Source organism: Hemiscyllium ocellatum, chromosome 6 (assembly GCF_020745735.1).
Source record: "Hemiscyllium ocellatum isolate sHemOce1 chromosome 6, sHemOce1.pat.X.cur, whole genome shotgun sequence".
In the NCBI taxonomy this organism is placed as follows: Eukaryota; Metazoa; Chordata; class Chondrichthyes; order Orectolobiformes; family Hemiscylliidae; genus Hemiscyllium; species Hemiscyllium ocellatum.
In genome coordinates this window covers 4,081,079-4,096,075 of record NC_083406.1, presented here as the reverse complement: position 1 = coordinate 4,096,075, position 14,997 = coordinate 4,081,079, and the positions used below count along the sequence as shown (strand labels likewise).

At 43.3% G+C, this 14,997-nt stretch overlaps 1 protein-coding gene across 1 annotated transcript in view; it reads right to left on the bottom strand.

Moving 5' to 3' along the window:
• Positions 1 to 14,997, bottom strand: part of LOC132816349 (protein diaphanous homolog 3-like) — a 545,172-nt gene that overhangs the window by 204,083 nt on the left and 326,092 nt on the right. Inside the window, exon 20 of the mRNA XM_060825802.1 lies at positions 8,765 to 8,866. Coding sequence (XP_060681785.1) covers positions 8,765 to 8,866 — 102 coding nt within the window. The remainder of the gene's footprint in view (positions 1 to 8,764; positions 8,867 to 14,997) is intronic.

Here is a 14,997-nt window from a genome sequence, read left to right as displayed (position 1 = left end):
CATGGGAAATGCAGTGTTACAGGGCTAGGTTAGGGGAATGGGTGTGGATGGGATGCTCTTCGGAGCATTGGTATTGGGCCGAATGGCCTATTTCCCCAATGTAGGGTTTCTATGAATTGTCTGAACCTTGAGCATCCACCAGAACCACTGCATCATGCTTAACCAAAGTGCAAAGTGATTTATTTTGGAAGGTCGATGTTGAATGCATACATCGTTAAAAACAGGATTCTTGGCAGTGTGGAGGAACAGCGGGATCTTGGGGTCCACATGCATAGGTCCCTCAAAGTTGCCACCCAACTTTATAGGGTTGTTAAGAAGACGTATGGTGTTTTGGCTTTCATTAACAGGAGGATTGAGTTTAGAGCCATGAGGTTTTGCTGCAGCTCTATAAAACCCTGGTTCGAACACACTTGGAATATTGTGTCCAGTTCTGGTCAACCCATTATAGGAAGGACGTTGATGCTTTAGAGGGGATGCAGAGGAGATTAATCAAGATGCTGCCTGGATTGGAGGCATGTCTTATGAAGACTGGTTGAGTGATCCAGGGCTTTTCACACTGGAGAGAAGAAGGAAGAGAGGTAACTCGATAGAGGTGTATAAGGTAATGAGATGCATAGATAGAGTGGATAGCCAGAGACTTTACCTCAGGGCAGAAATGGCTGTCATGAGGGGTCATAATTTTAAGGTGATTGGAGGAAGGTATAGGGGAGATGTCAGGGGTAGGTTCTTTACGCAGATAGTGATGGGTGTGTGGAATACACTGCCAGCTGGGGCAGTACAGTCAGAGACATTAGGGACATTTAAGTCACTTCTGGACAAACACATGGATGGCAGTAAATTGAGGGGCTGTGTAGGTTAGGTTTATCTTAGATTAAGATAAATGCTCGACACAACATCATGGACTGAAGGGCCTGCACTGTGTTGTACTGTTCTATGTTATAGCCAACAAGCAGTGCACTTGCAAAGCTGCAGGGCAGGCCTTTCCTCCAGCCCAAGGAAAAGCTTAGTGATCATAAAGGAGGTGGTGGAGGCTGGTACAATTACAACATTTAAGAGGCATCTGGATGGGTATATGAATAGGAAGGGTTTGGAGGGATACGGGCCGGGTGCTGGCAGGTGGGACTAGATTGGGTTAGGATATCTGGTCAGCATGGATTGGTTGGACCAAAGGGTCTGTTTCCATGCTGTACATCTCTATGACTCTATGCGTGGCCAAAACCTTGTCTCAACACTGGAGTTTAACTAAATACAATTGAAAGCTGCAATTTTAACTGAAGCTGCATCTGCTTAACTCACAAATCTAAAATAGTTTGGAAATAAACTTTGCTCAGTGAATCCTGTCAACTTAACTTTATTATGAATTCATTTATTTTTTAATTCCAAAATGTTCTGACATAGAGCTCAAGTGCAGAAATCTGGCTCCAAAAGTGAAGCCAAAACCAAACCAAACTATGCCAGACCCAACAAGATGCTATGGAAAGAAAATGTTAAGAAGGTGTAAAGACACAAACTCATCAACAAGGTTCAGAGTCAACTGAGTGAAAGACACTTTTTCAGAAGATGTCCAAGATTTGCACATTGTTGACCTCAAACATCATCGGTGGCACAGTGGTTAGCACTGCTGCCTCACAGCGCCTGTAGACCCGGGTTCAATTCCCGACTCAGGCGACTGACTGTGTGGAGTTTGCACGTTCTCCCCGTGTCTGCGTGGGTTTCCTCCGGGTGCTCCGGTTTCCTCCCACAGCCCAAAGATGTGTGGGTCAGGTGAATTGGCCATGCTAAATTGCCCGTAGTGTTAGGTAAGGGGTATATGTAGGGGTATGGGTGGGTTGCGCTTCGGCGGGTCGGTGTGGACTTGTTGGGCCGAAGGGCCTGTTTCCACACTGTAAATAATCTAATCTAATCATGTTGACAGTGTAAGATGATCAGATACTTCTACAGTCATTCACATCAAGTCCTGAAAAAGGAGAATGATGCACAAAAGCTCAATCTGACACAGGAACTGGTGCCAACATAATAGCACTATACATCCTGAAAGAAGTGCATCTCAGTAAGAGACAGTCCACAGTACAGACTGTGAGAGACTGCCTCACAGCACTTAACAGAACACCATTTCTGTGTACTGCACTGTAATATTAGATTAGATTACTTTCAGTGTGGAAACAGGCCCTTTGGCCCAACAAGTCCACACCGACCCGCCAAAGCGCAACCCACCCATACCCCTACATTTACCCCTTACCTAACACTACGGGCAATTTAGCATGGCCAATTCACCTGAATTGCACATCTTTGGACTGTGGGAGGAAACCAGAGCACCCGGAGGAAACCCACGCAGACATTGGGAGAACGTGCAAACTCCACACAGTCAGTCACCTGAGTCAGGAATTGAACCCGGGTCTCAGGCGCTGTGAGACAGCAGTGCTAACCACTGTGCCACCGTGCCGCCCACTAAATATGCAAGCTCATTGTAGTTTCCTAAAATCTTCTGTCTAACAGATATCAACTGTCCAACTTTGGCTAGGTTTACCTGTATGAATAGATTTCAGGACAGTCACAATACATGGCATTCAAATCACGACTGGAACATGCCACTCATGATGCAATGGAACCAATCAACAATCTCCAATGATAGGAGCTCTGAGGAAGAATCACTGGACTACAGACGTTAACTTTGAATTCTCTCCTTGGGTGCTGCCAGACCTGCTGAGCTTTTCCAGCAATTTGTTTTTGTTCCCAATGACAGGAGTTTGAATTGAGATTTAAGGGAAGGACCAAGATGATTACAACTGGCTCGATGAGCAGATTACCCAACACACAAAGAACAAGATATTTCTCTTATCTAACCAAACAAAATATCTTCGGATTCTGGAGATTTGAAATAGAAATTGCTGGAGAACCTCAGCAGATCTGGCAGCATTAAGCCCACTAACCCTGTTTCATATATTTCCCATGATCTATATGCTGATGGTCCTGACAACCAAGTTCAAGACATTCTCAAGTTTAAAAGCAAAGTACTGTGAATGTTGGAAATCTAAAGTAAATGCAGAAAATGCTGAAGAAAGTCAGCAGATCTGGCAGCTATGGACAGCAGAAGAGAATTAATGTTTCAAGACCAATGTAACACCTCTTCTATAGAAAAATTCTGTGTTTTGTTCCCATGTTCAAGTTTGACCTGAAAGGTCGACCACTAGTTTCTAAACAGTGCTCCCTATTGTTAAGCATTAGGGATACACAATCCAGATCTTACTGCAGTATTGGAGAGTGGTGAGGACAACTGTTAGGACATCCGTTGACCTGATGAAGTCTTTTTTTCAAGTACTCACTACCTTAGTTATTATAAGGCTGAGTTGGCACATCTCATCCCGTGCTGGATCTCCTCTTTAATTGTGGCCTCGCAGAGTATTTAACTGCCACATTTGATTGATATATGAGTTTTGATTTGGCAACATTACAGGAGAGCCGGTGTCTCTTGTAGGCAGAATTGGAAGAGATTGAGAATCGTAATTACTACACTCTTTGTGTTCATGTACATGCATGGAAAACTTAATTTAGACAATATTTCATTGTCACTTACTGTAGACTCCACTGAATACCATTTATTTCGTACTTTACTCGTATCTTTCACTCCCAATTGTTTCTGCCTCTTGTTTTTTCTGGTTTCGACATCCCTCCTTTACCACATCCTGCATTTATTCTCTGCCTGCATTTCCTTAAGTTGCTGTGCAAGCACATCTGTAAAGGTACCACCTCCAGAGCTCTTAGCCTTGGTTAGGCACTGCAGTGACAGCAATTGATACACATGCTCCAAACCCTGGAGACTAAGCTGCCATAGCAAATGATATTTTCTGTGATTCTCCAAAACAAAAGAAGTATCCATGAGTTCCCAAATAGAATTGGATGGGCCAATAGATTTTTGTTCTCCTCTCAGTCTCTACTGCCATCTTTTATCAATCTGTCCCAGACAGTACCATCATTGTCCCTGTGAATGTCCTACCTCACTATTTGACAACCCAGCAAAGGAGGCAGTATAGCAGTGTACAGTCAGGAGGGAGTTCCCTGGCAGTCCTCATCAATGACTTCACACTCCATAAAGTCTCATGGTATCAGATCAAAATTTGGCAAGGAAACCTCCTGCTGATTACCTCTTTTCACTGTCCCTCCTCCCCCTCAGCTGATGAATCAGTACTCCTCCAGTAGATCAACATTTAGAGGAAGCATTAAGGGTGGCAATGGTGCAGAATGTACTCTGGGTGGGGAGCATCAATTTCCACCATCAGAAGTAACTGGGCAGATCCACTAATCTTTGATCTAGTTCAAGAAGCCAAGTTAAAGATGGCTCCAGATATGGTCAACTCCTTGTGAGCTCCTCCATGCAGATCTAAGTTTCCTATTTCCTACAATCGTGCTACACTCTTTAGACTTAATAGCATACTTTTAAAATTACTAATAACAATGTTTTACCTGAACTCACAAGGTCGAAACTCCTCTGATACTCACAAACTCTTAGCATTTGCCTGTACCTGTGTTTTTTTTTGTTTTTGCCGATGTTCACCTACTATTTACTTATCTGTGCTATTTAACAATGTGATCTGCCTTTATTGCTTGCAAGACAAAGCTTTTTACTGTGCCTCGGCACACATGACAATAATTTCAATTCAATTCAATTCAATCTAGTTGAGTCCAAAAGGACATAGCTGCAAGACTGTGACTGTGGCAGTGGAAATGGAACCAAGAGAGAAGAAACTTGACCTCGACCTCAACAGTTTGCCCACGATCGATGTATCTGTCCATGAAAGTATTAGGAAGAGTGACCACTGCACAGTCCTTGTGGAGCTGAAGTCCCATCTTCACAATGAGGATCCTCACAGTGTGTTGTGTAGCACTATCATCATGCTCAGTGGGATTGGCCTTCAATAGATCTAGCAACTCAAGACAGGCAACCATGAAGGGCTATAGGTGATCAGCAGCTACAGTCTTGTACCCAATCACAATTTGTAACTTTATGGCTTGGCATATCCCCAAATCAACCATTACCATCAAGACATAGATTGACCCGAGTTCAATAAGGAGTGTAGGAAGGTGTGCCAGGAGCAGCACTAGGCATATTGAAAAACAAGGTGTGAATCTGGATTACTTATGGGCCCAACAGCATCAACATCAAGTGACAGACAAGGTAGCCAGCTCCACAACTGTGGACAGATCTAAGCTTTTGCAGTCCTATCATATCCAGTTATGAATGGTGGTGAACAACTAAACAACTCACTAGAGGAGAAGGCCAAAGGTAAAGTTAAAGCATTTACAACAATCTTCAGCCAGAAGTGACAACTGGATGATCCATCTCCACCTGCAGTGGTCCCCTATATCATTGCTGCTAGTCTTCAGCCAATTCGATTCACTCCACATGATAGCTTAAAAATGCTGAAGACATAAGATACTACAAAAGCAATGGACCCTGACAACATTCCTGCAATATTACTGAAGACCTGTCCTCCAGAATCTGCTTTGCCCTGAATCAGTTTCAGCCCAGCTGTGGAAAATAACCAAGGTACACCCTGTACACAAGAATCGGGAAAATTCAAGTGGGCTAATGACCACTCCATAAGCCTACACTCGATCATCCGTAAAATGCCAGATGTCATCAATAATGTGACCAAGTAGCATTTGCTCAGCACCAACCTGCTTGCTGCTGCTCAATTTGCATTATGCTCAGGCCATCAGCTCCTGGGCTCAGTAATGCCTTACTCCAAACATGGATAAAAGAGCTGAATTCCAGAGGTGAGATGACAGTGCCTGCCGTTGGCATCAAGGCTGCATTGGACCAAGTGTGATCTTCAGGAGCTTTAACAATACTAGAATCAACTGGAGTCTGGGAAAAATCTCTGCTGCTTGAAGTCATACCTAGTTCAAAGGTTGTGGTAGTTGGAGGTCAGTCATTTCAGGTCCAGAACATCTCCGCAGGAGTTCCTCAGGATAGTGTCCGAGACACAACTCTCTTCAGCTGCTTCATCAGTACCATCTCTCCATTCTAAGGTCAGATGTGGGATGTTTGCTGATGATTATACAACGTTCAGCTTCATTCATGAATCCTCAGATGCTGAAGCAGTTGGGTTCAAATGTAGCAAGATATGGACAGTATCCACGCATTGGCTGACAACTGGAAAGTAACATTTGTGCAACACAATTGCCAGGCATTGACCATCTCGAGCAAAATAGAAACTAATCATAACCCTTGACATTCAATGAGTCACTTCCACTGAATCCCCTAATATCAACATCCTGGGAGGTTACTATTGACCAGAAGCTCAACTGGACTCGGCCATATGAACATAGTGGTTACAAGAGCACTTTAGAGGTGAGGAATATTGCAACAAGTCACTCACCTCCTGACTTCCCAAAACCAGTCTACCATTTACAAAGCAGAGGTCAGGAGTACGATGAAATACTCTGCATTTGCCTGGTTAGGTTCAGGTTCACGAACATTCAAGAAGCTTGGCACTATCCAGGACAAAGCAGCTTGCAGGTTAGTACCACATCCACAAACATGCATTCTCTCCACCACTGAGGCTCAAGTGCAGCACTGTGTACCATCTGTTAGATGCACTTATTTATCAAGACTGTTTAGAAAGAACCTTCCAAACCCACAACCACAATCATCTAGAAGGGCAAAGGCAATAGTTACCTGGGAATGCCAGCATCTGAAATTTTCCCACCATCATTCCTCCTTTGTTGTCACTGGGCCAATATTCTGGAACACCCTTCCTAACAGCATTGTGGGTCTACCTATGTGAAATGGACTGTAGTGGTTCATAAAAGCAGCTCAACATTACTTCCACAGCAACTAGTGATGAGCTATGAACACTGACCGAGCCAGCAATCCCATATTCCGTAAGAAAATAAAATAAGTGTGAGCCAATGAAGGGAAGAACTATGCTGGGTAGAATTAACAAATCACTAAGCTGGGTAAATATCATAAAAGGAAAACCTCATGAACTCCATAGAATTCTGAAACATCTTTGATTGATACCAAGGTATAAAACATGTAGTGATCCACTCAAATAATTTATTATTTCATCTTCTGCTACCCAGAACAACCCAATTTCACTAAATATCATGTTTCAAATTTAATCAGCAGAAATTATTCCTATTCCATATTACACACAAAAATGGCATAACAGATGTTCACATGTTCTTATCAGCAAAACGAATATATTTCAAACTAGATTTACTGCCACCACCCATTCCCCTATCCCCAATAAAAAGAGCATTAGAAACCGGCAGGACTGAATTCCAGGTCAGTACTGCCCCTGCTATTGGTGGTGGGCATGTTGTTGGAGGGAATCCTGAGGAACAGGATTTACACATATTTGGAAAGGTAAGGACTGATATGGGATAGTCAACATGGCTTTGTGTGTGTAAAATCATGTCTCACAAACTTGATTGAGTTTTTGAATAAGTACCAAAGTGAATTGATATGGGCAGAGTGGTAGACGCGGTCTATATGGATTTCACTAAAGCGTTTGATAAGCTTCTCATGGGAGACTGCTTAGCAAGGTTAGATCTCAATTAGCCAAATGAATACAGAATTTTTTCGAAGGTAGAAGACAGAGGGTGGTGGTGGAGGGTTGTTTTTCAGACTGGAGGCCTGTGACCAGTGGTGTGCCACAAGAGTGCTGGGTCCACTGCTTTTTGTCGTTTATATAAAGGATTTGAATGTGAACATAGGAGATATAGTTAGTAAGTTTGTAGATGACATCAAAATTGGAGGTGTAGTGGACAGTGAAGAAGGTTATCTCAGAATACAACGGGATCTTGATCAGATGGGCCAATAGGCTAAAGAGTGGCAGATGGAGTTTAATTTAGATAAATGGGAGGTGCTGCATTTTGGAAAAGCAAATCAGGGCAGGACTTATATATTTTGTGGTAAGATCCTGGAGACTGTTGCTGAACAGAGACCTTGGAGTGCAGGTTCATAGTTCCTTGAAAGTAGAGTCATAGGTAGGTAGGCTAATGAAGAAAGCACTGAGTATACTCTCCTTTATTGGTCATAGCATTCAGTACAGGAGTTGGGAGATCTTGTTGCAGCTGTACAGGACATTGATTAGGTCACTTTTGGAATATTGTGTACAATTCTGGTCTCCTTCCTATCGGAAGGTTGTTGTGAAACTTGAAAGGGTTCAGAAAAAATTTACAAGGATGTTGTCAGGGTTGGAGGATTTGAGCTATAGGGAGAGGCTGAATAGGCTGGGTCTGTGTTCCGTGGAGCATTGAAAGCTGAGGGGTGACGTTATAGAGGTTTATAAGATCATGAGAGGCATGGATATGATAAATAGACAAAGTATTTTCCCTGGGAGTCCAGAACCAGAGGACATAGGTTTAGGGTGAGACAGGAAAGATATAAAAAGGACCCAAGGGGCAATTTTTTCACACAGAGGATGGTGCGTGTATGGAATGAACTGCCAGAGGAAGTGGTGGAGACTGGTACAATTACAGTATTTAAAAGGCATCTGGATGGGTATATGAATAGGAAAGGCTTAGCAGGATATGGGCTAAGTGCTGGCAAATGGGACTAGATTAGGTTAGGATATCTGGTCGGCATGGACAAATTGGACTATGACTCTGACAGTTAAGCACTGCAGTTTTGTATCAACTGAGCTGAATAAATCAATGTGTTTAAAGGGAACATACAACATTTTTTGACAAATGTTCACAAATGTTAATAAATAATTTTCATGATTTGTACATTTCCAGTACATGAAAGACTCACCACAACTCCAAACTGCTCTGGTTCTGACAAGCTATTGTAATCGTTCTTGAAACGTGCCAAGGAAGATACTTGCTCTTGTTCTGGTAGATGGCTTACCAAGTTCTGTCAATGTATCAAATATCCAGAATAAGGCATGGTTTAACAATAATATTTTGTTGCATATACTTGATTGAGACTTTGTAATATCTTCATTTAATACTTAATACACAGCAGGAGAGTTCTGGAGTAAATATGAGTCATTATTCTTTAAAATACACTCATTCAAATAGCCACAATGATAATGAATTCGATTACAGTAAATTGATGTAATAAAACACCTTGTGACTTTGAATTAAAAAAAAAATCAAGCCTTTGCAATAAACTAATTAATGCAATGATTCTGGTTCAAAAAAAAACCAACTTCACTTTTTATGTGAGATGAAACAGAAACAGTGTGAAGCAATGCCTCAATCCACAACACGGATGGTCTGCTGTGTTCAGACTGAGAAACTGCAGCATTGTTAGGGGCAAACTCAGGAAGAAGTGCATCTTTACAGAATCAATCAGTCAGAATTGCTGGCCTACTTGTAAAGAGGAGATTAGGGACCACTTTGGCAGCAGAACAGAACTGAAGATCAATATAGGGCAAGAGCATCATTAAGGAAATTACATTTTACTCTCAAATAACTAAGGTTTAGGGTGGACTCAACAGATTTGTAGCTGTGAATACTAGGGGCATATATTTTTGATCAGGTTAAACTAGAAATCAATGTTCCATAAGATACAATGAAATCATAGCATTCAGTGAGAAAGTGGAGTCCCACATTAGCATTCTGGAGGTAAACAAAGGTTTACCTTTGCATGAGGACAGATTTGACATGACTGAACTAGGCAGGAAGAGCCATCTGATGAGCAGTGGCACATATTTACAGAGCTGAAAATGTGTTGCTGGAAAAGTGCAGCAGGTCAGGCAGCATCTAAGGAGCAGGAGAATCGACGTTTCGGGCATGAGCCTTTCTTCAGGAATGAGGAAAGTGGGCCAAGCAGGCTAAGATAAAAGTTAGGGAGGAGGGACTTGGGGGAGGGGCGTTGGGAATGTGATAGGTGGAAGGAGGTCAAGGTGAGGGTGATAGGCCGGAGAGGGGGTGGGGGGGGAGAGGTCAGGAAGAAGATTGCAGGTTAGGAGGGCGGTGCTGAGTTCGAGGGTTGGGACTGAGACAAGGTGGGGAGAGAGGAAATGAGGAAACTGGAGAAATCTGAGTTCATCCCTTGTGGTTGGAGGGTTCCTAGGCGGAAGATGAGGCACTCTTCCTCCAGCCGTTGTGTTGCTATGGTCTGGTGATGGAGGAGTCTAAGGACCTGCATGTCCTTGGTGGAGTGGGAGGGGGAGTTGAAGTGTTGAGCCACGGGGTGGTTGGTCCTGGTGTCCCAGAGATGTTCTCTGAAACATTCTGCAAGTAGGCGGCCTGTCTCCCCATTATAGAGGAAGCCACATCGGGTGCAGCAGATGCAGTAAATGATGTGCGTGGAGGTGCAGGTGAATTTGTTCTGGATATGGAAGGATCCCTTGGGGCCTTGGAGGGAAGTAAGGGAGAAGGTGTGGGCGCAAGTTTTGCATTTCTTGCGGTTGCAGGGGAAGGTGCAGGGAGTGGAGGTTGGGTTGGTGGGGTGTGTGGACCTGACGAGGGAGTCACGGAGGGAGTGGTCTTTCCGGAATGCTGACAGGGGAGGGGAGAGAAATATATCCCTGGTGGTGGGGTCTGTTTGGAGGTGGCGGAAATGACGACGGATGATACGATGTGTATGGACGTTGGTGGGGTAGTAGGGTGAGGACCAGTGAGGTTCTGTCTGGTGGCGATTGGAGGGGCGGGGCTCAAGGGCGGAGGAGCAGGATGTGGAGGAGATGTGGTGAAGGGCATCGTCGATCACATCTGGGGGGAAATTGCGGTCTTTGAAGAAAGAGACCATCTGGGCTGTTCGGTATTGGAAATGGTCCTCCTGGGAAAAATGCGGCGGATACAAAAAAATTGGGAATATGGGATGGCGTTTTTACAGGGGGCAGGGTGGGAGGAGGTGTAGTCTAGATGGCTGTGGGAGTCGGTCAGTTTATAGTAAATGTCCGTGTTGATTCAGTCGCCCAAGATAGAAATGGAGAGGTCTAGGAAGGGGAGGGAGGAACCTGAGATGGTCCAGGTAAATTAGAGGTTGGGGTGGAAGGTGTTAGTAAAGTGGATGAACTGTTCAACCTCCTCGTGGGAGCACGAGGCAGCGCTGATACAGTCATCGATGTAGAGGAGGAAAAGGTGGGGGGGTGGTGCCAGTGTAGCTGCAGAAGATGGACTGTTCCACATATCCAACAAAGAGGCAGGCATAGCTGGGGTGCCCATGGCAACTCCTTTGGTTTGGAGGAAGTGGGAGGATTGGAAAGAGAAGTTATTCAGAGTGAGGACCAGTTCATGTCAGTCGAAGGAGGGTGTCAGTGGAAGGGTACTGGTTAGTACGGCTGGAAAGGAAGAAGCGGAGGGCTTTGAGTCCTTCATGATGGGGGATGGAGGTGTACAGGGACTGGATGTCCATGGTGAAGATAAGGCGTTGGGGACCGGGGAAGCGAAAATCATGGAGGAGGTGGAGGGTGTGGGTGGTGTCCCGAACGTAGGTGGGGTGTTTTTGGACTAAGGGGTACAGGACCGTGTCGAGGTATGCAGAGATGATGAAACACCATCCCATATTCCCCCAGACGGGGTTGACGATGCTCTCCACTGCATCTTCTCCACTTCCCGCTCTTCTGCCCTTGAGCCCTGCCCCTCCAATCACCACCAGGACAGAACCCCGTTGGTCCTCACACACATCATTTACTGGATCCGCTGCACCCGATGTGGCCTCCTACTTGCGGAACATTTCAGAGAACACCTCTGGGGTACCCGGACTGACCAACCCAACCACCCCGTGGCTCAACATTTCAAGGTGCCAGAGTGTTAGGTCAGTAGGACCTAACTATTTACAATCTATGACTAGGATGCAAGGGTAGAAGGTACTGCAGCCAAACTTGAAAATGACATTCAAATAGTTGGGAAACTAAGTTGCAATGAAGAAATAAGAAATTTACAAAAAATACGGCTAGGTTGGATGAATAGGTCAAGGTTTGGCAGGTTGAGTTTAATGTGGATAAGTATAAGATCAGAAGAACAGGAAGGCCACTTATTGTCTAAACGGAGAGAAATTTCAGAATGCTTCAGTGCAAAGGGAACTAGCATAAGTGAATTGCAGAAAATTAGTTCCTGGAACAGCAAATAATAAGGAAGGAAAATTAAAAAATTGGCATTTATTGCGAAAGGAAAAATGTTTAAAAGTAGAAAAATGTTGCTGTAACTGCACAAGGCATTAGGGAGACCACATTCAAAGTACTGCATATAGTTTTGGTACCCTTACTTGAGGAGAGATGTAACTGCATTGGACATTCACTAGATTGATTCCAGAAATGAGGGGTTTGTCTTATGAAGAGGAATTGTGCAGTTCCGGCCAATACACTCTGAAAGTTAGAAGAATGAGAGGAGATCTAATTGAGGTGTAAAAGATGCTAAAGGGAACGCACAAAGTAGATGTGGAGAGGATGTTTTCTCATGTTGAGCAATCTAGATTAAGACATCATAGTTTTGGACTTGGGGTAGCCAATTTAAAACAGAGGTGATAAGAAATTATTTCTCTCAAAGGGTTGTGAATCTGTGGAATTCACTCTCCAGACTATGGTGAATGCTGGGACATTGAGTAACTTTAAGGTGGAGATAGGCAGATTTTTCACTAGTAATGGTTGAATGGTTATGGATAGCAGGCAAGATAGTGGAGTTAAGGCCAAGATGAGATCAGCCATAATCACAAAGACTGGTGGAGCAGAGTTGACAGGCTGAATTGCATACTCCTGCTCTTAGTTTTTAAGTTCTTCTGATGGCTGTCCACCTTTTCTTTAACTAGATATTTCTATTGAAAATTTAACATATTTTTACAAATTTACAAATAAAAAGAACCCAAGTATAAAGATTAATATACAATTAAATCTTAAATAAATAATAACCAAAATCTATCAAACAGGAAAAAGAGATACTGAGAGAAAAAAAAACTCAACTAACTACTAATCTAACCTATAACTAACCAGAGTGTATAATTAAGTCTCATACATTATTCAGGGGAAAAAAACAACAGATAACGCAGAAATTGGATAGTGAGATACATGCTCAGAATGTATTAACATCAAATGTAACAAAACCCGTATTCATGCGGGATTCCTCTCCCAAGGGGCCCTGGACCAGCCAGGTTCGCCATCTCAATTAAATAATAGCCCTTGTTAGGATGGCCGAAATATCTGTATCTGTGTAATTCAAGAAGGGCTGCCATATTTTATGGAATAATTCGGTCTTTCGGTGCACCATGTTTGTAAGGAAGTCAAGGGGAACACATTCCATGATTATTCTGTGCCAATTCGTAAGTCCAGGGGGGCCCTCAGCCACCCAGTTTACCAAAATATTTTTCCTTGCACAGAAAGAGAAAATGGAAAATAATCTCTTCCCGTGCTCATCCAGGGAGGGTAAATTTGAAAAGCCCAAAAGGAGAGATACTGGATCCACTCTAATTTCCGTTCCTAAGATTTCTGTCAGAGCACTTGCGACTTTAATCCAATATCTACGGACCTTATGACAGGTCCATAAGCAATGTACAAGAGTGCCCACCTCTGTTTTACATTTGGGACACATTGGAGATGCTCCTGCCTTAAATTTTGCCAATCGGTTCGGTGCTATATGGGCCCTATGAAGTATCTTCAACTGAATGGCCTGAGTTCTGTTGCAGATGGAGATTTTTCTGGCATTTTCCCAAATGTCATTCCACATTTCTACAGAAATTTCCAGTCCAAATCCTGATCCCATGTTTTAAGCAGATTGTCCATATCTCCCGATACTTCAACATGTGATAAATGATAAATAGTGCTGCCGAAAGATACCCCCATTGGCCATAACACTCTATGTTCTCTGTCTGATTTATAAAGGCTATCTAATAGTGTAGTCGTCTTCTGTATGTAATCTCGAATTTAGAGGTATCGAAAGAGACCATCATTAGGTAATCCAAATTTCTGATGCAGCTGTTCAAAATACATCAGGACCCCTTCTTTAAACAGATCCCCTAAACAGGAGATACCCCTGGATCTCCAGAGTTTAAAAGTGGCATCTGTAAGCCCCGATTGAAACCCCCATGCTCCCACTATCGGAGTATAGGGGGATGTTTTATGTGAGTTGCCTTCATTTTGCTGCATTATATTCCAAGCTTTAATTTTATTTAGTATTATAGGGTTTTTACATTGATCCGTGATGATTCTCCTCTTGAAAACAAGAGGTTTATAAGTAGGCAATTTACTTGAGAAGCCTCGATGTCCAGCCAGACTGATTGCAGGTCAGACAAGACCCAATCGACTATGTAGTTTAATAGGGAACTTAACTGGTATTTCCTAAAATCTGGGAAATCCAATCCTCCCCTTGCCTGTGGAAGCTGTAGCTTCCTCAGCTTAATGAGGGGCCGTCTATGATTCCAGATAAAGAACCCAGCCAGCCATACAATCTGCGTAGTGCCAGTCTCGGCAGCATCACCAGGAGCATTCTCATAGGGTATAGGAGACGGGACAGGACATTCATTTTAATTACTGCTATTCTGCCTAACCAGGAAATTGGAAGGTCTCCCCATCCTCTCCAGTAAATGCACAAAGTTAGCCTTGTATAGTTGGCCTAATACTGGGGTGATAAAAATGCCTAAATATAAGAAACCCTCCAGGGACCACCGAAAGGGAAAGTGGGATCCGTCTAATAGGTGGGATATACTAGCAAGGCCACCCATTGGCATAGCCTTCGATTTTGAAAAATTAATTTTATAGCCTGAAAATGCACTAAATGTATTAATAACTTGGATTAAGTGAGGCACAGACATCAAAGGATTACTGAGAAATAGAAGAACATCATTTGCATAAAGGATAATTTTATGTTTACCTGTACCAATCCTCGGGGCGGTTATATTAGGGTCAGCCCGTTTAGCTTCTGCTAATGGCTAGATTATTAGCATAAATAGCAATGGCGAAAGAGGACATCCCTGACAGCAGCCCCTACCCACACTGAAGCTATCCGAGCCACTGCATTGGTAATCACAACTGCTTTGGGATCATTATGCGGTTTTTTTTTTTACGATTAGATTAGACTTACAGTGTGGAAACAGGCCCTTCG